The sequence below is a fragment of the Apteryx mantelli genome, chromosome 17, assembly GCF_036417845.1.
Source record: "Apteryx mantelli isolate bAptMan1 chromosome 17, bAptMan1.hap1, whole genome shotgun sequence".
Lineage (NCBI taxonomy): Eukaryota > Metazoa > Chordata > Aves > Apterygiformes > Apterygidae > Apteryx > Apteryx mantelli.
In genome coordinates, this window is record NC_089994.1 from 7,116,610 (window position 1) to 7,138,196 (window position 21,587).

General features: G+C 42.9%; 1 protein-coding gene across 1 annotated transcript; it reads left to right on the forward strand.

Annotated features, from left to right (window-relative positions):
• The first annotated feature begins 296 nt into the window (after positions 1-296).
• Positions 297-21,338, forward strand: RNF10 (ring finger protein 10). The gene is made up of 17 exons (XM_067307304.1): positions 297-793; positions 7,079-7,281; positions 8,307-8,506; positions 9,559-9,649; positions 10,717-10,901; positions 10,981-11,117; positions 12,692-12,852; positions 13,364-13,492; positions 13,649-13,907; positions 14,136-14,269; positions 15,479-15,596; positions 15,933-16,034; positions 16,523-16,657; positions 17,361-17,458; positions 17,696-17,756; positions 17,917-18,075; positions 18,906-21,338. Exons 1-17 carry the CDS (start codon positions 625-627, stop codon positions 18,980-18,982), a joined length of 2,418 nt encoding a protein of 805 aa, XP_067163405.1. The 5' UTR covers positions 297-624; the 3' UTR covers positions 18,983-21,338.
• The last annotated feature ends 249 nt before the right edge of the window (positions 21,339-21,587 follow it).

Here is a 21,587-nt window from a genome sequence, read left to right on the forward strand (position 1 = left end):
AGCTGCGGCGTAACCCGGAGCCGGGAGCGAGGGGAAGGTGCCCCGCGGGGGTGCCGGGTCGTACCTGAGCCCGGGCCCGAGCGGGACGGGCTGCCGCGGCGCGGGGGGAAACTACAGCTCCCGGCGTGCTCCGCGGCGGCCGCCATGTCCCTGCGGGGCCGCTGCCGCCGAGGACTACGAGTCCCGGCATGCCCGCGGCCGGGCCGCCTATAAAAGGCTCCATCCGGGTCCCGGCCCCCGCTGTGGGCGACTCGTCGCCATTACGGGGCAGCGGCGGCGGCCGAGCCGGGGCCCGGACCGGAGCGGCGCCGCGGAGCCCGTGGGTGCCTGGGGGGCGCCGAGCACTCCGGCGGCAGGCAGCGCCGGGCCCCGCGGGGCTCCGTGAGCCGCTCGCCCCGTCGTCGCCCGGAGCCCCGCAGGCCCGGCCCGGCCTCCCGCGGCCTTCCCCGGTTCGAGCGGAGCAGCGAGAAGATGTCGCCATGAAGGAGGCCGAGTCCGCGCTGCGCCGCCCCCGCCGGTCCCCGCGGGCCATGAGCCAGGGCCTCCGCCGGCTCCGCCAGCGCCCGTCGTGCCCCCCCGCTCAGGGCCGCCGCTCGCTCGCCAGCGCCGCCGGGGCGCCCGTTGATGCTGCAGAGCTCGCCCGGCGCGACGCCCGCCTCAGCCTCCGCCTCCGCCATGGACAAGAGCAGCCCCTGCGGCTCCGGTGCGCCCGGCTCCTCGGCCGGCAGCAAAGCGCAGCAGCCCCGTTCCGCCTCGGCCGGGCCCGCCGCGGGGGAGTCTAAGCCCAAAGGCGGTAAGGGCCGGGGTTGGGGCGGCGCGGCCGGAGCGCTGCGCCGGTGGCTGTGGGGGGGGGGGGGCGGCGTGCGGGCCGGGGCCGGTTCCCGGGGCGGGGGAAGGAGCCGGGCACGGCGGCCCGCTCCGCCGGCGCCCCGAGTCCTGCAGAGCCCCTGAGTTTCAGCGGAGGGCGCGGACGCGGCTGCAGCCAGTGGGCAGCGTGGGACTGCTGGAGGGAGCATGCGGGCGCCAGAGTTGAATTCGTACCGAAGCTGAACTTCTTGTCTTGTTTGTCTCTTACCTGGCTGTTGTCAGGCTTCATTTCACGTCACTGCTTAGTTTTGCTTTCTTTTTCCTTCCTTTTCCTGGCTTGTGCCCTGTTTTTCTGTCAGCTGTAGCTCCTATCCCCTTTTTCTTTATAAGACTTTTTTTTTTTTTTTTTCCTTTAAGGATTTAGGTTTCATCTCTATTAGCATCGGAGTATCCAGCTTGAGAGACAAGGCTTTGATGTTATACTAAAAGTTTATTTGTTACTGCCTGTCGGAGGAGCCTTAGCTTTATCCTGTACTCTAGTTGAGTGTGCTTGCGTCTTGTGTAAGGAGCCTTTCCTGTACGTTGTACAGAGTATTCCCCTTCCAGGCTATGTTTCAGTAGCCTACTTTAGAAGAGTGCAGGGTGAGTTGTGTATTGTTTGCTCATCTGGCCTTTAAACCAAAGTGTTACATCTGTCACTGCAAATAGCTTGTTGTGCTGGTATAGCAGTTCATGACTACCTGTTATGCTGCCTGTCCTGTATCTTTTTAAGGTAAGTCCTAAACCTCCTCCACTTCTCTAAAGCTGATTGGGAGCAGAGTGTTCCTGGCACCTTTGCTTTTTTTCCCCAAAAGCTAGAAATGGGACAGTAGTGTTTAAAATTAGTGTTTTTAGTCCCGGAAGTACATGTGAGACTGTTTACAGTAATGGTGGTGTAGCAGTCTATCCTTAATTTCCTTCTTCCTTAGTGGCTTGTTTCAGTTGTAATACTTAAGGTTTCTGGGAAAGTAGCAATGTATTCTATAGTGCATTAATAAAAGCAGTATCTTGAAGGTTTAACTCCTTTCTGGACTTACTAAATGCACTTGGACCCCAGTGACCAAGTATTACCTGCTATTCACCTATATTAACCACTCTCCCACAAGATAGACTCCACTGGAATCTATCTATGGGAATGCCTGGAATGCTGTGGCACTCCCATAGCTTCCTAGGCTGCACCAGAATTGGGTGATTATGGTAAGTTTTAACTTTAAATCCAGACACATAAAAGCAAGCTGCAGTCTGCTTTCTGTAAGGACTCCTAACTCGCTTGCAAGTTTTCTGCATCAATAGCAGGATTTGATGTGGGGCTCTTCTTATTCCTAGATATTGTTCTTATTTTCAGTGGTAGTCTCTTATTTTTCTTCCTTCTAATGGATGGATTGATGGAAATGAGGGAGAGCAAATCACATGATAGGTATGAAATAGTGTTTAGAACCAGATTTCTGACTTCAAATGGAATAACAAAATATATAAACTTCAGTGCATGTATTATAAAAGGCAATGTGAAAGGTTAGCAAACATGAGGCCTCCTGTTGTTGAGAACTGGCTGTTACAGTCTTGCCAGGAGATGCCTCCTCCCTATAGCTTATTTTTTAGTGGTATATGATGCTGAATGGAGGATTGTTTACAGAATATAAACATCCTTCAATAAGGCGTTTAAGATGGTCTGTCCTGTGACTGGTATGCCTTTCTGTAGAGTAAACAGTATCTGAAGTGAGGAAGGAAATGCAGGACCTGTCATTCCACCTCCACCTCACCCCCAAATAAAGGAGTTATGTAGTAACTCTTGTGGGATGCCAGGTTTTTATAGGTTTGAAACAATGTCGCTATTAACAGAGGAACACTGAGGAGATAAAGCCTTATTTGCAATACTCTTCTGTTTCAATAGACTAACTTTCAATTAAAAAAAGAAAACCTTTTTCTAAAGACCTCTTATTAAAAAGAAGCAATATTTGGCTTGGCATAGTTCTGCTTCTGAGATGTTTGTTTCTTAACTATAGTGGATGGGAAAGGGAGATAGGATGAGTTGCTCCCTTGATGGTATATCAAAGGGACATGGAGGGGGAAAAAAAGAATCTATTTTAATAGGAGTAAATGTGTGTATGGGAATTACTTCACTGGAGGATACCAACAACTAAAATGAGAAGGTTCATTTGGTCAGATTAAAGGAAAGAACTAATAATCTGAGCACATAGGATGCAGCAGTGTTAAATAGTGGGTATGTTTTGGTAGGCATTTCCTTCAAGACACTGGCATGTCACCGTGCAGGATTTCTTTCTCCAGCTCCTTACCAACCTTGGAATGGTGTGGCTGTGTGTAGATGCTGTGGTCCACCCAATTTCTGTCCTGTTTCAGGACAGGTGGAGGAGGTATCTTAAGAATCTTGCATCTCTTTTGAAATAGCAAGTGTTCTTTATGGACTTCCAATTCTCTCCAAAATGTTGATCTTTTGTTACATAAGTGACTTTTGCACTGATAGTCACTGGATTTAACTTTCAGTCAGGCTCTTGTCATTTAGATGCTTTTCTGAGTTACCTGCTGTTAGTCCAGCTGAGGAAATGGAGAAGTGAACACTTCTTAAACATTGTGGTAACCTCTCCTCCTGTTTCCCTTGCAGCACAGCTTAAAACAGGCTAAATGGGATACTGTAGGCTCTCGTACTTGTGGAAGTTACATTCCACCTGTATTTGCCACCTTTCAAACTTTACTCCAGAAAATAAATTCAAATGTTTCCAATAGAAAAGTTTCTCTCAGTTATACTAGGGCACTAGCATGGGTCATGTCCCATTAGGATGCAGTAAAGCACCTACGGGACAGTCGGCCTGCTGGATTTCTCTGCAGTCCTTGAGACCTGATTGACAACACCTGAGTGTTCCTGTTTCTACTTTTGAGTTCCTGCAAACATTCCTGGGCCTTGCTATTACGGAGTGAGCATGCTTAGCTGGAGTGCATGACCTCTGGCTCACTGGCATATTAGCCTTAGCAGTAGTAATAGCCTTGTGTGTTTTCATGTAATCATGCTGGGGCCTGCTGTTCCACCACCCAAAACCCCTTTACACAATACGATTGGTTTCAACACTGCTCAGTTAAAAAGAACAGGCAGACAAAGACGGAAGGAAACCACGTTCCTCACCCTGGTAGCAAACCAGTCCTGCAGCTCCAGCATCACTCTAGCCACCTAGAGCTGCTTTTAGTCCTGTGAACGTGATCTCCCTGTTGGGAGGAGGTGGATCTATGGGGAGAGAAGTCCTCTAACAGCATGAGGGGCCCTACAGGAGAAACAACAGGTGGTAAAACTTGTTCCTCAAAGCCAGGAATAACTTTGTTCCCAGTGTTACAAAGTTCTGATTTGAGATTACATAGACACTATTTTATCAGTCTATGTTTTCTTGTAGTGTGGATAGATAGATACTTTATAGGTTAGATCCCATGAGAATTGCAGCAGGACGAAGTGAGGATGCAAGTGAAGAGTAAGTACCTCACCAGCACTGCTGTTCTTGCTTGTTTCTGCTTTGCCCAAAACAAGGGGGGGGGGGCAGAGGGAGAGAAGCCCACAAATCCAAACCTACCCTATTTAAAATTAGGAACTAACCAGAGAGGAAGGCAGTGAGAATCTTCCACTTTTCCCCTTGCATGAAGGTGGCTGGCTCTGTCCTCTGCCCTGCTCCTCATGGGTACGCTAGGACGGATGACCCAAAGCAGAGACCTCTCTGATGTGCTTGCCAAAAAGGTCAGAAGGAATAGCATTGCTTAGTTACAGGGAAAGGTAGTGTTCCAGTTTAAAATGCATTTTTTCAAACTCTTGGCGACTCCTAAAGGCTCGAGGAGTCTGTCTGAAAGGATTGCAGTGTGACAGGAATGTGTTAATACCAGCTGAATGACAAAAGTGGTGCCTTCAACGATGACTAACTTGATTAAAACTATAAGTGGTAGGAAATTCTTGTGTCAGATGCAGGTACAAGGTTTTCCTGGACTGTGGAAAGATTTAAGAAAACTCACTTTAGACTGAACTTAATTCTCTTGATTGTTTTTCCCCAGTTGGTGATCAGAGAGAAACAGCAAAGCTGTGGTGATCCCACTAGGCACGTGCACCTCTAGAGTGTTCAGTTGAATTGCAGATTTAAGGGGACAGTTGAGCTCTTAAGTAAAAAGCTTTGCATATGAATAACTGTAGTAGTACAAACTTCTTCAAAATGACTTAATTTTTTACCAGAGGTGCAGTGACATGGATTATAGCTGCTTCCCTACAAACACTCTCGAAAAAGGTCTATCTAGATAATCATTAAGCCAGGCCTGGTCACGCCCAGAGTACTTGTCAGCTTCTGGTGTGGTTTTTTTTCCTGATAACGCTCTAACCATGTCCTGTTAGCCTGACTTGCATTACAGCACTGCAAGCTAGAGGAATAGAGCATGTGTTTGAATTTTCCATCTGTGGTGTTGATGGAATTGGTTTAATTCCAAACGTGTCTAGGTCTGACATTCAAATAGCAGAGTAAATGACCAGTTCTGGTGACAAAGCTTGTCTGCAGAATGGCTCTGTCGCATCAGGTGAAAGTAGTGGTAGTGTCTTTCTGTAGCTGGAGTTGCAGGCAGAGACTGAGGTCCGACATATCCAAGAAACAACAGAACACCGCAAGAGCCAGTTAAGCCATTTTTATTACATGGCCAGTTCTTAAATAGCTGCATCCTCAGTGATGTGCAAGAAATGTGGACCTTCCAGTCCCTCGCCCCCACTCTTTTTGTTGAGGGGTGGGAGAGTAAATTAAACAATAAAAAGTGAGACTGTGTGAGTGGTCTCATTCCAGCTGCTTTAAATGCTTGGATAGATTGGAAGTGGTGCAGGGGAAGGGCAAAACTGGAAGCACTGGTAACAAAAACTACCTATATGAATAACATGATCCTGAATCACGGTGGAGCATTTGTCTTCCACATAAGACTTATTTTAAGGGGTGGAGCAGGCTATGAAATGGGAAAGGGAAAACTAGTAAGCTTTTATAAACTGGACCTAGATATTATAGCTAGTATGAGGCTATAATGTTTATACTGTTTATATAAGGCTTATGGGGCATCCAGAATGACTGTGGGGATGGCTGGCGTGGATTGGGGTCTTGCTGGACCTGCAGAGTTTTAGCTCCCAAGCCTAACAGCACAACTCTTCTACAAAATAAAACTTAGAGCAGTGACAAGTGACAATTAAGCAGTCTGCTGTGTCCTCAAGACAGCCCTGATCTTATGTTAAGATTGTTAGGAATATCCTCATAGCATTCATCTGGTCTAGCAGTCTAATGCAGCAGCTGTTTACACACCTCTCTCGAGCCTGACTGATTTCCTGTTCTTGCAAGCTCTAGTTCTCTTTGCTCTGTGCTTTCTACCACTGTTTTCTGTGTTGGAGCCAGTGGTGCACTTGGCACGCTCTCGGGCAAACAGTCCTTGTTGCGTGGGTTGGTGGACTTAGCACTTGGGTATGTGCTCTGTGAGTTGAAAGGTGTTGGCTGGTCATGGCAATTGATCTAAAAGATTAGTTGGTGTTTGTTGGCCTTATGGGGAAAAAGGGTGCTTTGAAACAGAGTTGGACCTGTTGCCTTTTAAACATAGGGGGCAGAGTTGAGTGAAAATGGGCCACAAGGTTCACAAAGCAGGACCTCAAGACAGATGCAGGCAGCAGTATTTTTATGAGGGAAGGGTATATGATAAATTACATGTTTTCAGAAAATAGAATGAAAAATGAACCAGTAGATGTCAACTTCTTGTAATCGAGCATGAAGATGTGTTTTTTATCAATGACTGTACCAGGTAACATGCTTGTCTGGTGAATTACGGAGATCATTAATAGTGCGATAATACTATCCTTATCTTACACCTTCAGTTCTTTGCTTGATATGCTCTTTTAAACACTTCAGCTGTCACAGGTTCAGTAAACATATCAAACTTACGAGAATAATTCCAAATCTGAATAAGAAAACTTAGTCATCCTAATAAAAGGTAAAACATAGCAACTAAATCTTGTACTCTTTAACCAGTTTTTTGAACAGTAACAGCAGTGAAATAGTTTGTGGGTTGATAGAAGTATTCTGATGCCCTGGGTAAACAATAGCGTTTTAAAGAGTGTTCATACCAAGTGACTCAGGTGAAACACAGCTCTGTCTTTAAGGTGTAGGATGAATGATATGCAGTAGATACAAATGAAGGCTGTGAGGCTGCCAGTCTGATGCTTGCTTTTTTCTTTCAGATGGAAAGAATGCGAGTGGATCCAAACAACGTTATAATCGTAAAAGAGAAACTTCATATTCAAAAAATGAGAACTTTTCCAGTCAGTCCCGTCGCTCCAATTCACAGAAAAGCAAAGCTTTTAACAAGATGCCCCCTCAGAGGGGAGGTAGTGGCGGAAGTGGCAAACTTTTTAGCTCTTGTAATGGTGGAAGACGAGATGAGGTGAGAATTGTAATGCCATGCCTCCAAGGCCTTCTCTCTTGAGACCAGAGGATCACTCTGACCTGCCTAGATAGGTCTTCTGTATTCAGCTCCTGGGCTGGGAAGGGAAAGAACAATAAGAGGTGATAACATCGTTGAGATGCCAGATTGAGTGTGATCAGAACAACTTTGCAGCAACAGAAGAGGAGTGCTCTCTGCTCTGAGAGACTTGCAATAAAAAGAACAGTAAAACTAGTGGAAATTCTGTCTGAGGAATGGGTACCTAGGCAGGCCATGCGCATATCTCGTGAAACAAAGGCCATTCATGAAAATACTTAGTGATACAATTTCTAGCTTTTAAGTCTGAGGTGATTTTTGTCTAACCACTTGGGCATACAAACTTGCACGTGATCGTGGTATTGGGAAAATAGTCAGATTAGGCACAATCTGCCATCAAGATGGAGTAAAACCAGACTGAGGCCTCTTATGCTGATGTGGGTGTAAATACCGTAGATTATTTGTGTTTTTTTCCTTGATACAGAGGACTGTGTTTTTTCATTTTTAGTGCATGAGCAACACTGCTCACCTAAAATGCTGACTGTCAGACATTACTTGCTATCTCTGTTAAATTCTCATTCTTTGTTTCATTACATGAAAACTAACTAAAACAAGTATGACCTGTGCAAATGGTAACCACACTTGTGTTACTGGCCGTCTAAAAGAATATTATTAGGATTTAAGCAACTTTCTTCTGTTACTAACCTTGGCTGTTAGGTTTTGTCAGCTTTCACTTGTCATTATGTAAGTTGTTTTTACGCTCTCCTCCATTTGATCAGTATGGGGTAAGACCGCTCAGTTCTAACTTTCAGATTCTCATGCACTTCTTTATGCTGCAGTACTTGATTTGCAGAACTGGAATGGGAGAAGGTGAGTGAGTGGGTGCTGCATATTCTCTACATAATTGTTGATGGGGACAAGTAATCAACTTGTACTGATGCTTTTGCAATAAATTCTGGTGAGTTCTAACAAATGTTGTTGTCTCTTAGGTAGCAGAGGCTCAACGGGCAGAGTTCAGCCCTGCCCAATTCTCTGGTCCCAAGAAGATTAATCTGAACCACTTACTGAACTTCACTTTTGAACCCCGTGGCCAAGCAGGCCATTTTGATGGGAATGGACATGGCAACTGGGGGAAAAGGAACAAGTGGGGACATAAGCCTTTCAACAAGGAGCTCTTCCTACAGGCCAAGTGAGTGGAAGACTAGTAGGGCTCTTAGACTTCTACAAAGGTAGTAAGCTCTAAGGGACAGTCAGTCAGGGAATTCTGTTTGACCTCAAATACTTGCATTGACTGTTCCAAAGTGAAGTTACCTCTCTGTAACGTTTTTAGTGGTAATGACTGTACTTCACAGATAAAAATGCATGAAGTTATCATCTTTGCCTGTTGACAAGATATCTGGTTGGGCAAGTCCTTTAGACACAGACCAGTGTAGTCTTCTGCCTTCACATCCAGCATCGCTTGTGGAATATGACAGTCCATTTGGGAAGACCTATGTATTTCCCTCATGAAAGAGACGATCCGTTTTTTTCAAAAAACTAATATATTGAGTGATAGGGGTGGCGGTCATTGGATCAAAGCTAATCTGAATTTGTGGGTCCCAGAAGCAATTACTCATATGGGTCATAGTTCTTAAACTGATGACTATTTCAAAGTGACTTAACATGACCAGCCTGTAGGTATGTATTAGTAACCCAAATGAAGATCATTATGCTGATCCACCAGCAGAACTGCTTTTAACTGGAAATAATGGTCATTTTCACTGGCATTTGAAGTGTGTTCGGAACTTCTTGTATCTGATCATATCAAAGATAATAAAAGCTGTTTTCAGCATTGATACTTCTGATATCTCCATATTGATTTGTGGCTTACTGTAGTGAAGTTTATTTGTAGGAACTCCAATGGTCCTGATTTTTGTGAGCATGTTCTTTCCAGTGTGGATTCCCTGTTTTTAATAGATCACTGGTGTAGCTGGCTGTTTCTTAATGTTTCTGGAAGACCACTCTGCCTAGCTCACTCTGTAGTTACTATGTGATGTTGTGTCTAACCGAAATTAGACACACGTGTATTATGGGAATCTAGTCAGGAATGTAACTCTGGGTTTTGTTGGTAGAAATTGCCAACTGTATTCAGTAGTTTTCTGCTGGACAAAGAAGAAGCTCTGTTGAGAATCCTGTGGGATGGTTCTCAAAGAATTTCTAGAAACAACTGAGTGGATCATCTGTCTCTTTGCCTTTCCCCAGCTGCCAGTTTGTTGTCTCTGAAGAACAGGACTACACAGTCCACTTTGCTGATCCAGATACCTTGGTCAACTGGGACTTTGTGGAGCAAGTGGTCAGTTGCGATGGGCTAGATATTTTTTTTTTTTGTGTTAAGAAACTCAACTTGTCTTTAACTGCCTCTTAATCTCTGTGGTATTATGTAAAACTCAGCTGTTACTGAGCTTGAGGCCTCTTCTGTCACTCCCACAATACTTGGAAAGATCTGTCATGGAATATATTATGAAATACTTTTCATGACAGGAAAAGAGAAGTGCTAAAATCTATTAGGAAAATTAGCAGCCTCTTCTTGCTTTCGCAGATGGGAGCTCATCAAAAATAGTATCTGACATTCTTCTGTAGACTTAGTCCTTGTGATCAAGATATTAGCAGAAAACTTGGGCATGAGTCCATGGAAGAGGACTAGAGTATGTAGAATTTTGAAGAATTATTCTTTGCATAGGCGGCCCATCTTGCCTAGCAACAAAATGGAAAATCTCTTGCTAGTTGTGGCCAGAACTTTGGGTTACCTTGAGCAGAAGCTTCTAATCTGTCAAGGCTAGTTTTGGTGTATGGTGTAGACCGTACAGCTGGAGGGAAGGTACATTTACTGTTACCTGACCCAGTGAGCAATCTGAAAAATCTTGGTGCTTGCTTACTTGGCCATCATTTCTCTGGAACATACAGATGCTAACAAAGCGTCTGACTAAACTAGGGTGTTCATGGAAATGGGTAAGTTCAGTCTGAGTTGAGCAGACTTTTACTGTCCTGTTTGTCTAAGTGAGGTGACAGCAAGAATTCATTTGATGCCTTCTCAGTGCCTGAATTCAGGTGATGCTGCTGCTGACTCTTAGAGATGATGAATTAGAGGAAACTAATCAGACATTGTTGAGCAGAGATTTTTTTTTTTAATGTCACTACAATAGAAATACCAGATGGGTGGCTTTTGAAGGTTGTTCCATGTGCAGAGTAAAAGTGTTACTTCAGTCTCTGCTTATTTACCAAGAAATTGAGTACACTGAGTGAAACTAAAGAGCTGAAAGATTAAAAAGTTAGTGTAGTCTCACAGGTGGCTTAGTTTCTGTGCTACAGGATGATTTCCAAGTCTATAACTTGTACTGTTCTTCTCATGTGCCATTTCAGCGAATTTGTAGCCATGAAGTGCCCTCTTGCCCAATATGTCTGTATCCACCTACCGCAGCAAAGATCACCCGCTGTGGACACATCTTTTGTTGGGCATGTATCCTTCACTATCTCTCCTTGAGTGAAAAAACATGGAGTAAATGTCCTATTTGTTATGGCTCTGTTCACAAGAAAGATCTCAAGAGGTGAGACTTGATTTTTATTAAATGATGTATCTTTCTAAAATGTTATTTTTACCCTCCTGACCTTCTCCTTACATTGCAGTGTTGTTGCTATGGAAACACGTCAATATGCAATAGGTGATATCATTACAATGCAACTTATGAGAAGAGAGAAGGGTGTTCTGATAGCCCTGCCCAAATCCCAGTGGACGAATGTGGTGCAGCCTGTTCACATTGGAGGTGAGTATATCTGAGTCCTAGTGGTTGGAATGCTTCTTGTAACTGTGACTGGGACTTGTGTGGAGAAGGTTTCCCATAGCAATGCCTTGCTGTCACCTTAAAATAGATCAGACTACAAAACATGGGTTTTAGCAGCTGAGAAGCTTAATGACCACATCTTAATGATAAGCCTTCCACCCACGCTTTATTTTTCCTAAGACTTTAACTTGTGTGCTGTTTTCCTTCAAGTTATTGCACTTTAAACTTCTGCCTTCTCAAACTTTGTTATTAGTTTGTGTATTTTGTGTTGTACAGTCACTGATGTGACTAGTACTGCTTTTATTGGCTTTTTAGTGTCCTTTTAATTTATTTCTTTCCCTCTTGCTTTTGAATTTGTGGCTTAGCAAAAATAACTGTCTCTGAATACAAACTGTTTCAAAGATATAAGTGAAAGTGATGAAAACCTTATTGAAGATTACCAGATAAGATCTGTGGATGAAAGATATGGGGAAATAATCAAAATTATTGCAAATCTATGTTTATCTGTTGCCTGATTTCTTCAGTTTTCCCCACTCAAGTAATGTGAACAATATATCATCATCGTATGTGTTAGTGTCATGAAAATTTTGTGACTAAAGAAATAATTTTACTTAGTGTTGCTGCTTTGTGGGCTGTCTTGGCTCATTTGATTTTTGTAGCCAAGTTTGTGAACGACTGTATGCATTTAAGCTCTCTATAAAAAGTCAAGTCTCCTAACTCATAATGGGTGTTCAGCATGCAGTATGTGTGCTTGCATATTTTGCAGTGTTTGAAAGTAATGGATTTTATATTTCTTGATTTAAAACAAAAAACAAAACAAAAAAAGAAAACAAATGCTGGATTTGAGATTATTTCAAACCCAGGAAGTCTGGCGTTAACTGGGTGTTCTGTGGGCAAGGCTTTTAAAAGAGTTTGGACCCTAGGGGAGCAATGAATATATGGACTATATTAGTAAATGTAGTGCTGTAGCTGATATGGAGTTTATTGTACCAGCCTTTAGGATAGGCTTTCTAATAACAAAGAAAACTACCTTTTGCTGAACTCGGTGTTCTTTAGTTTATCTTCCATTTCTGCTGTGCTTCCCATAGGAGACTCAATAATAATGTTTTGTACAGATTTTGGATGCATAAGCTGTTTAAGCCAAAAGGGAGGTAACTTTGCAAAACATTGCAGCTGCGGTATATTTGAGTATATAAAGAAGAGAAGAAGCTGTAGAATATTGTTTCAGGAAACTTTGACCACCCAGGGCTTCTTGAAGGTCATACTTCCCCAGCAAAGAAGCTCGAACTTGACTTTTGATGCTTAGCAACTAGGTGGTGGAGTGGCAGGTTGAAAGTGGCAGTTAAAGCAGAGCAGGTATGTGGGTACCAGCTTGTGTCGTGGATGGTGTAATGGTAATATGCAGAGTTTGTATCAAACTGTTGCTAAATATTATCCACTTTGCAGGGGATTACCTCAGAAAATTGAGCAGTAACAAAACATCAGAAGAAACAACAATTCAAACTGGTGCCTCTGCATGAGGATATTAATGATTTCATGATGTTCCTTCTGTTCAGATGAACAGCACAGCCAGTATTCAAAGCTGCTTCTGGCATCCAGGGAGCAGGTCTTGCAGTGTGTGATTCTGGAGGAGAAAGCAGCGTTACTAAGACAGTATGAGGAGGAAAAACATACCCCAGAGGCTTGTTTTATTGAGGCAGCTATCCAGGAACTAAAGGTGAGAACCTCTTTTTGTGTTTATAGTAACTTTAATAGCATGTTGAGCACTTTTGTGTTCACCGCTGTGTAAAATGCTTGTAACGTGATTATTCTGGTCTCTGGATGTAAGTGTTGGTAGAGACTGTAGCCTTTAGACCCCAGGTATCTGGTATGGTGTTCATGATAGCAGAGTTATGGAATGCTTCTTCCTGAGTGGTGTTCCTTCCAAAAATATATCAGAGCTCTGCTTTCAGAAGAAGCTGGGTTTCACTTCGTCTCGAGTATAGCTGTTTCTAGGATAACTTCTGTAAGACATGCATGAACAGACCTGTAGAATATTCCTTTTCAAACCCTACAACATATGTACTTTCCGATATTGAGAAGGCCATCTCTTCAAGGGTCACTCTTGTCACAGATGGCATATAGATCTATGAAAACTTGAAGTACAGGACAGGGCTAAAAATATTTATGGTGAGAGTGTCCTGGGGTAAATAGGAAACTGAAATGTGTTCCCTTTGGGTGACCTGCAGGAGCGAGAGACAGCACTCTCTGTTGATCAGGATAAAAACAATGGCGTTGCTGGAATTACTGCAGCTGTTGAGGAACTGGTCCTAGAAAGCTCCAAGGCTGTGGAGCCTGCAGTTTCCCAAGAGAAAAAGGTGGGTAACGTCTCTGCTCAGACAGATCTTGTTAATATCTAGTTCTGTCACTTTACACTGCGGTATAAGGTGAACTGGTGCTAAAGATGGTTGCAGAGATGACTGCCTCCTGAAGGAGGTGATGCAGTACTAACTGTATGCTCTCTGCTGTGATAGTGTGGTGTGGAGTATCTCTCAGCATTTGATGAAGAGCTTGTGGAACCTTGCTCCGATCCGGCAAGTTCCTTTCCCCCTCCCTTGGAAGCAGAAGAGGCAGTGTTGGATGAAGAGAAAGTACCCGAGCTGGACACCGTAGGAGAATCTGATGGGAACACTATTGCAGAACCAAATACAGCTGAAACAAGCTACCAGGAGTCTAAAGATACAATTAGCAGTGGACATCTGAACAACTCTCCTTTTTACTATTTCTATCAAGGTCAGCGCGCTGAAATTTTAGAATCGTGGGAGTAGAGATGCCTCCTTTGAGATTCTTTTTGGGAAAGACATTTGTTACAGGGTTTAGATGTATCTAATGAAGTGAAATGAAATTGCTATGTCCTCAGAAAGGAGCTCTAATTTTATTACTAGCGAATGAAACTGGGGTGGGGAAAAGGGTATTAAAAATTAACAGGCAAAGAATGAGTGATGATATCTTATCTTATAGCGGAGGATGGACAGTGTATGTATCTTCACCCTGTGAATGTTCGATGTCTCGTTCGTGAATACGGCAGCTTGGAGAAGAGTCCAGAGAAGATAACTGCAGCTGTAGTGGAGATAGCTGGCTACTCAATGACAGAGGTAACTATTTAATTATTAATCAAGATTCCTTGTTTTGGCAAGTTGATCACTGTGGCTGACAGGTAAGACTTGCCTATTTTTGGTAATAAGAAATAATATCTATGACAGGTGTTAGGCACACTAATCCGAATGAAGCACTGAGAGCTGGAATCCACTTCATCCTGTGAAGGACATCTGTGTAAGCTGCAGTGCCTTGCGGTAGTTTCTGATAAGCAGACTGCAGTCCAGCTTACTTTCTTCTCCTAGATGTTAGGAAGCTTAGGAGTAAGAGAATTGAAAGCTCAAGATTGGTTTGCTCTTAAAGAAATTAAAAAAGAAAAAAGTGTAAAGTCTCTTCTCGCATAAGACAGTATGTAATCTAGATTACATACAGACAGTCCAGTATTCATAAGCTAACTCATCATATTTCTCAACCCAAAGTAGTGTTCCAGCTCTGAACCAAACAGCTGTTTCTGAACACCAAGGGTTGAGTCAGGATGTTATGTAGAGCAAGAAGATGGAAAACAAATTCAGTGTTTGAGATAGAGGCAGCTTTAAGGCAATGAAGGTGTTTAAGGCACTGATGTTCTAGAAGGAGGGGGTGGATCTTAGATTCCTTTACCTGGGATAGAGACTATTGTAAGAACTTGCATGTCCAGTAACAATTATACGTAACTCTTCAGTCATGTGCAAGAAGGGGGGTACTTGAATAAGAATGGGTGCAAAGAGGTAGTAGGCACCTCGGTTAGAGTTTTTCTGCTCTACCAGGAGAAGTACAAAATTTGGCTTGTTTCAGTCTAGCGAAGCGGTAGTTGGTGATCAAAAGGACTTCAGTGTAAAAGATAAGTTTAGTCTAGTGTGAGAATAAATGCACCATGGGAAATGGGTATAAAACTAAATCTTCAGCCTGTTGAAGAACCAGCATTGTAGAGTTTCATTCCAATGATGCAAGTGAGAAGGGAGAAATAGCAAGAAAATCAGTAACTGAGCTGGAAGTTGATATATCCAAATATGATTACAGTGTGGTTGGTGGAGATACTGGAGCATTTGGTTCTGACCCAAGGCATCCCTCACGGTTATTATAGTTTATGAAGTAATTACTTTGTCACCTTTCCTGTTTTTTCTGTTTGATTTGATGATGAGAGTATTCTAGCTCCATAAGCCATGTGTCACTATGGCGCTTCTAACCTTGTTGCATTAGGTATTTGCTTTTTTTTTCCCCCCCCTCAGGATATAAGACAACGTCATCGTTACTTATGTCACTTGCCCCTCACCTGTGAGTTCAGTATTTGTGAACTGGCTCTGAAGCCACCTACTATTTCCAAGGAGACTTTGGAGTTGTTTTCAGGTTGGTATTACCTTTCTAGTAGGCTCTGCTGTGTAACTTTGAGGAAGAAGGGGGAGTAGTTCTTATCCCTTTACGGCAGAAGAATGTAAATAACAGGTTTACTCCTCTTGCATCAACTGTCTGAGGACTACTGGACAGAAAACCCCAGTTCAGTTGTGTATAGATAGCAATTATGCATAGAATAAAAAAGCTCTGAATGCTTGGAAGAACATACATTGTTTGTAAATATGTTTGTTACTAACATGCTATAACTGAACACATTGTTCTCAAAGCTGGAAAAACATTACCAAAAATACTAGTGTGTTTTTGATATCCAGTGCTTTCTGTTGCTCCTAGATGACCTTGAAAAGAGGAAACGCCTACGGCAGAAGAAAGCTCGTGATGAACGGCGACGTGAACGCAGAATTGAGATAGAAGAAAACAAGAAACAGGGCAAATGTAAGTCTTGCTTAAGCATAACTGGTGGATTTCCAGTCACCTTTAGTTGCTGAGATGATTTCTTGAGGTATAGGATGAACTCTAAGGCCTTTAGTTTGTAGTTTGTACTTGGAGCAAGGTGTTGGAGAACAATCTCAACTTTTACATTGTAAGCTGTTTTAGTAAGGGTATTAAATGATGTTATGCAATTCCTGCATACTTGAACATTATGGGAGAGACGGCATTGCAGGACACAGCTATCTCGACATGTAGCGCTCAGAGTTCTTAGTTTCTGTTTTTATGGTAATCACTGTATGGAGTGGAAAGTGAAGAATTAAAAAAAATGCTTAGGAATTGCTTCCATCCAGCAGTAGGGCTTTTACTGGTCTCTAAGACAGAGGATGGAGAGAGAATTTTTGAGCTGGCACTGCCTAGAGTCCTTTAAACAGCTTGCATATTTACAGTCTTCCCCACATTGCCTAGTTCTTTAATTTAAAACCTCTTTCTAGATCCAGAGGTCCATATTGCTTTAGAGAATCTGCAGCAGTTCCCTGCTTTTACCTCCTGCTCTGGAGAAACTACCAGCATTGATCATCAGAGCTTCTGTCTGTCTCCTCTTGGCAGGAGCCCTGTGTTTCAGACAGGTGAGCATCTGCAAAAATACATTCCATCTAGCTCTTGATCATTCTCTGGGGATCTGCTGCTTAGGTCATTAAGCTAAACTTCCTTAAAACTGATCCAAGACTGCTTCTCTCCTAGATCACCCGCTAGATAATACACAAAAAGCTGACACTGCTAAGAGACGTTCTTGTCTTTTTTGTCTTGCTTTTCACTAGCTGCATTTTAGGAACAATATGAGGACTACACTGTAGTTGTACATCTTTTAACTCTTTGCCCAGGCAAAAAAATCACATTACAAAAGAAAAAAAAAATACCAAAAAGGGGCAGAAAAGAAGTGTAGGAGAACACTACTGGCTTTTTTCTTTCTATCCTCTCCATCTTCCCCCTGTGCCGTACTAAAATAAAATGTAGCTGGATGAGCACTCAGGTTGTTGTCTGATGATGCTCTACCAAATGTTTTATCTTGCAACTCACAAACTATCTCTGATGTTTTATATTTGATATATTTTCTCCAAAAAAACCCACTAAAACTCCCTTAAATAAAAACATTGAGGAAACATTTAAGAGAGGTCCCACAGCATGACTGATGGATGGAACTGATGAGATTAAAAATTGTCAGTTGCATAATATAATAAAACTCTTGGTTCTGTTTCATCTTGGTAAGCTGCATAACAAATGCCTTCGTCAATGTAACAGGCTGTAATTACCTTATTCTTTTTGCTGTAGAGTCTGTTCCAACTCCACTGTCACCTGCTGCAAGCCAGGTCAGCCCGTTGCTCTGTGGGAGCTTAGAAGAAGAGTCTCCCTTCCCTTCCTTTGCCCAGGTAAGCCGTGTAGCAGAGCAAATCTTGTCAGAATTGCTTGCATCTTAGCTGGGCACAAGTCTGAGAACACAATTGCTGCCCCTGCAAAAGCAATGTGGGGTAAATCTTGCAGAGACAACACAGTATTTGAGCACTCTGAAGTGGTTCCTAGATTTCCTTGCAACTTCGGAGATGTGCGGGATCATTCTGGTACATGGAGTTGATCAGATCTTACAACTTTTTTTTTTTTTTTGGTAGATGTTGAGGGTTGGAAAAGCAAAACCAGAAACATGGTCCAAACCTGGTCCAAAGACAAGAGGTAAGAAAATTTGGATTTACTACTTTGGATTTTTTTCCATGCATCTAAATCTTGGAAATCTTGTGATTTTACAAGAAGCATCTGGAATGTGGAGAGGTATTTGCACTGCAAAAGTTGTGTACAGACCTCTCGTCTCTCAAGACCCTTCCCTTTCTTGCAGATGAGAACACTCTGGCACTCCCTGTGCTGGTGGATAGTGATGGCGAAAGTGACAACTCTGACCGCATACCTGTGCCCAGCTTCCAAAATTCCTTCAGCCAAGCTATTGAGGCAGCCCTCCTGAAATTGGACAAACCGTCCACATCCAATCCTTTATCAGGTAAAAGGGAAGGGGGGGGGAAGGGAAAGAAAAGCAGGAAAACTTCCTGAAGTGAGAAGACTAAATATTTCACTTTCCTCTCCTGGAAGAAGTGAGAAGAGCGTTTTGGGGGACCAAAATGGGCTACAAAACAGTTCTGTGCAATGTCAGGTTGTGAAGTGGTTTCTGAACAGTTTGACTGGGGCTTCTGTTAGCTTAAAGTAGCTCTCTTCTCAGTGGGAGCTGAGAAGATCTCCAGCTAGCAAAGAATCCCGGTAAGGCAAAGATGACTTTTGGCCAATAGTCACTTTAACCTCTAAGCATGGTACTAACTGATGAAGCTAACTTGTAATGCTCAGTTCTGATGTTTGCAGCTTTCAGGTTGCGTTTGTAGACTGCACTGAATGATGGGGAATTGCGGGGAGGGGCTGTAGTGCTTTATGAACAAGGATGAAAGTGGTACTTATCTGAAAAGCTAACTGCAGCGTGCTTACTGTCCTTCTATCTGCCACTGTGCTGGCAATATTGTAACCACTTAGGTGTGTGTTTATAGCTATTGAAAGTGGTGGGAACAAATCATGCTGAAATTGTCCCCTCTAGTCAATGAGGGAGAGGTCTTGGGAGGTCAGAATGACCAAATGACAATAAGGTTGTGTGGTGGAGTCCCCCTTAGAGTTCGAGTCTGCTGTAATTTTTTTTTTTAAGTTAAACTGTCTGGGTACTCAGTGAGTTGTCTAGGAAGTGTCACAGCCCTGTAAAAGGCATTTTGGCTAGGGAAGACCATTTATCTTCTCATGGAATGGGAATGTTGCACAGGAAATGAATGACAGTATCATTTTATTTCTTCACAGAGGAAAAGGGAGGCAAGAAAAGAAAGAAACAGAAGCAGAAGCTACTGTTCAGCACCTCTGTTGTTCACACAAAGTGATTCTGCTATCCAAGAGAAGTTCCCTCTCCTTCTGGTTTTCTTTTCATTTTGCTTTGTTTTGCTGCTATAGTTTAAGTATTTAAATTTGAACAGACTAAATCTGTGTTTCCAGGGCTTCTAGGAGGTTCAGGGGGAAACTAGGGAAATGTATGTCAAAGTAAGATCTTTTTATTCCAACTTACTCAATTGGTTTGTACTGAAACAAAGTTTTGAAAGAAACAACCTGGAGAACATTCAGTCAAGGCTTCTGGTCTGTGCCAAGTCAGTTCTTTTGGCCTAATACACAATCTAAAAGTGTGTACAGCTGTCTGGCACTGCCAGAGTACCGCAATATTGCCTAAGTGAAGAGGCAGAGAGCCTTTACTTAAAATATTCATGGAGAGAAGTCCATCTAACTGTGGCAATAGTACTGTTTCAGTAAAGCTGTTACACTGCTGTCTTTAGAAACTGTGGTTTCCGCTGCACTGGAAATGGGCAAAAGAGCTTCCTGGTTTTAGAGTGTTAGCTGCTATATCTGTTCTTTTTCTAAAGAGCAAGAATTCCTCCTGTTCTCCTGGCTTTGAAAGATTAAAGCTGAGGTGAGCGTAAAGCAGAACTTGGCTATTTGGTTTTGAAGTGACTCTTGCTGAATTTGGGTATTTCAAAATGCAATTTGGCGCTAATGGTAGAAGAAACCTCCTGGCTTATTTCAGTTGTTCAACTACTCTGTTTCAATGTGGGTGAGTGAGGCTGCTTTTTTTTTCTTTTCTTTCGTTCTTTTTTTTCTTTTGCCAACGGTAGGCTACAAGTTCTTTGTAACCTGTTATCATCTGGAATAAACACTCCACCCTAGGGCTCTTGGTAACTAAGCTGAATGATGTTTTGACACTGGCTGCTCTTGAATTGGAAGAACAATTAATAGTTGATGGCTGTAGATACTTTTGTCCCTGCAGCAAGGAACTAGGGTCTCTTGCACTGGGATAAGGGCCTGTATCTGCTTGGTTCTGGGATGTAAGTTGGTCTGCACTAAGCACTTCAGGCTATAAACATGTCTCTTCTGGACCCCTCCTCCTCCTTTTTTGGTTGGTCTCATTCTGCACTGCTTGTGGTTTGATTTGAAGCTAATGAGTTAAGTGGTGTGGATTTTGTTGAATAAAATGACCTGTAGGTGTAATGTACCAGTGAAGGCCAACAGTTGCAATAAATCATATGCACATATTTATAGTACTGCCAACTTCCTGAGCTTATAACCAAACTGTCTATATAATATCACTTCAGTCACACATTCAAATTCTGCCTTTCTAGTGACATCCTGCCTTCCAAGGAGCTGGTATAAAGTGCAAGACTGACCTGTGTCTCCTCTTACCTTCAGCTCCACCGACAGTTGGTTTGAAGGGCCTGCCTACATCTGCAAAGGCCATAAATAGTTCATGTGCTCACTGTAGGGAGCAGACCATCCTCTCTCTCTTTGACACTGGCACCAGTCTGAATACAGAAGCCTACTGTTCTAGACTTCTGTAGTCAGCTAGTCTAAATGCACTGGTTTGGTCCCTATTTAAAAAGTCCGTCAATATATTGATGCTTGGTTTCAAATAGGCTCACTAGTATGCGAATGCTTCCTCAATGCACTTAATGGTGTGTGTGCACGTGTGAAGCTGCTACCTAACAGTACACTTCACAAAGCTCTGTATGTGGCTGTAAACTAGAAAGGTGGGGGAGACTGGAGGTAAATAATATTTCAGCTGCCACAGGAGTACACTGATAGAGGAAACACTTGCAAAACATTCTTTGAAAGCAGCTTAATTTCACACTTGGTCACAACTAACTACACTCATGGAAAGACAGTACAGCTTGTCAAGACAGTGCAAACAAACTAAGACAAGATGCCTAAAAGTGGTAACACATGTTGGTGTTAATGCTTTAAATGCATAGTGGAAAATTATTGGCAAGAGTAGAAAAGAAACTTGAGCAAGAAGGATTCAATTATGCAGTTAATGGTGTTCACAGTACTATTTTTTTCTTACTTGTAATAGCCATTTTCTATCCTTATGCCATGGAACATGAGCAACTACTTACTGTCTAACCAGTATCTGTTGTGTTCTACTATCTCTTCACCTTTGTAACAAACTTTTCTTCTTTGCATTGGCAAGAGAAGCAGAATAGTTTGAGCTGGTACAACTCACCTCCACATCTCACAGGCACTGGAGCAAGTAAGGGAAGTAATGCCGGCAAGGAAGACCGTCCCTTTCGCGGGGCAGTCTCCATTGGCCAGCATCTTCAAGTTGTATCTTGTTTTCCTATGGATTCAAGAGATGCTACCAGCAGCACTACTTTCCTGTAACTGATTGGTGTAAACTTAATAAATATCTAAGCAGTACCTGTACCTATGAGTTTTATAACATGGTTGGATGGGTTTCAGACTTAGTTTTATACTATATTCCCTAGAGTTTCTACTCCTGAATAGGCAAGGTGATGCTTTTGTGATTCAAAACAACATCTCTCCACTTGAAGAGGAGGTTAGAATGGAAAGAGCATTAACATTTGTTTTTAAAGAACAGCTACATTCCTTGGCTCTGCCAGTTGCCTAAACCTCACATCTGTCTCAGCGTGAAGATCCCATCGAGGT

What these genes read in the sequence shown, in the direction of transcription:
- RNF10 (XM_067307304.1), top strand. Translation starts at nt 625, where the DNA reads ATGCTGCAGAGCTCGCCCGGCGCGACGCCCGCCTCAGCCTCCGCCTCC. An exon ending in CAGCTATCCAGGAACTAAAG is followed by an intron (nt 12,853 to 13,363) that starts GTGAGAACCTCT and finishes GGTGACCTGCAG; the next exon opens with GAGCGAGAGACAGCACTCTC. An exon ending in GACTTTGGAGTTGTTTTCAG is followed by an intron (nt 15,597 to 15,932) that starts GTTGGTATTACC and finishes TGTTGCTCCTAG; the next exon opens with ATGACCTTGAAAAGAGGAAA.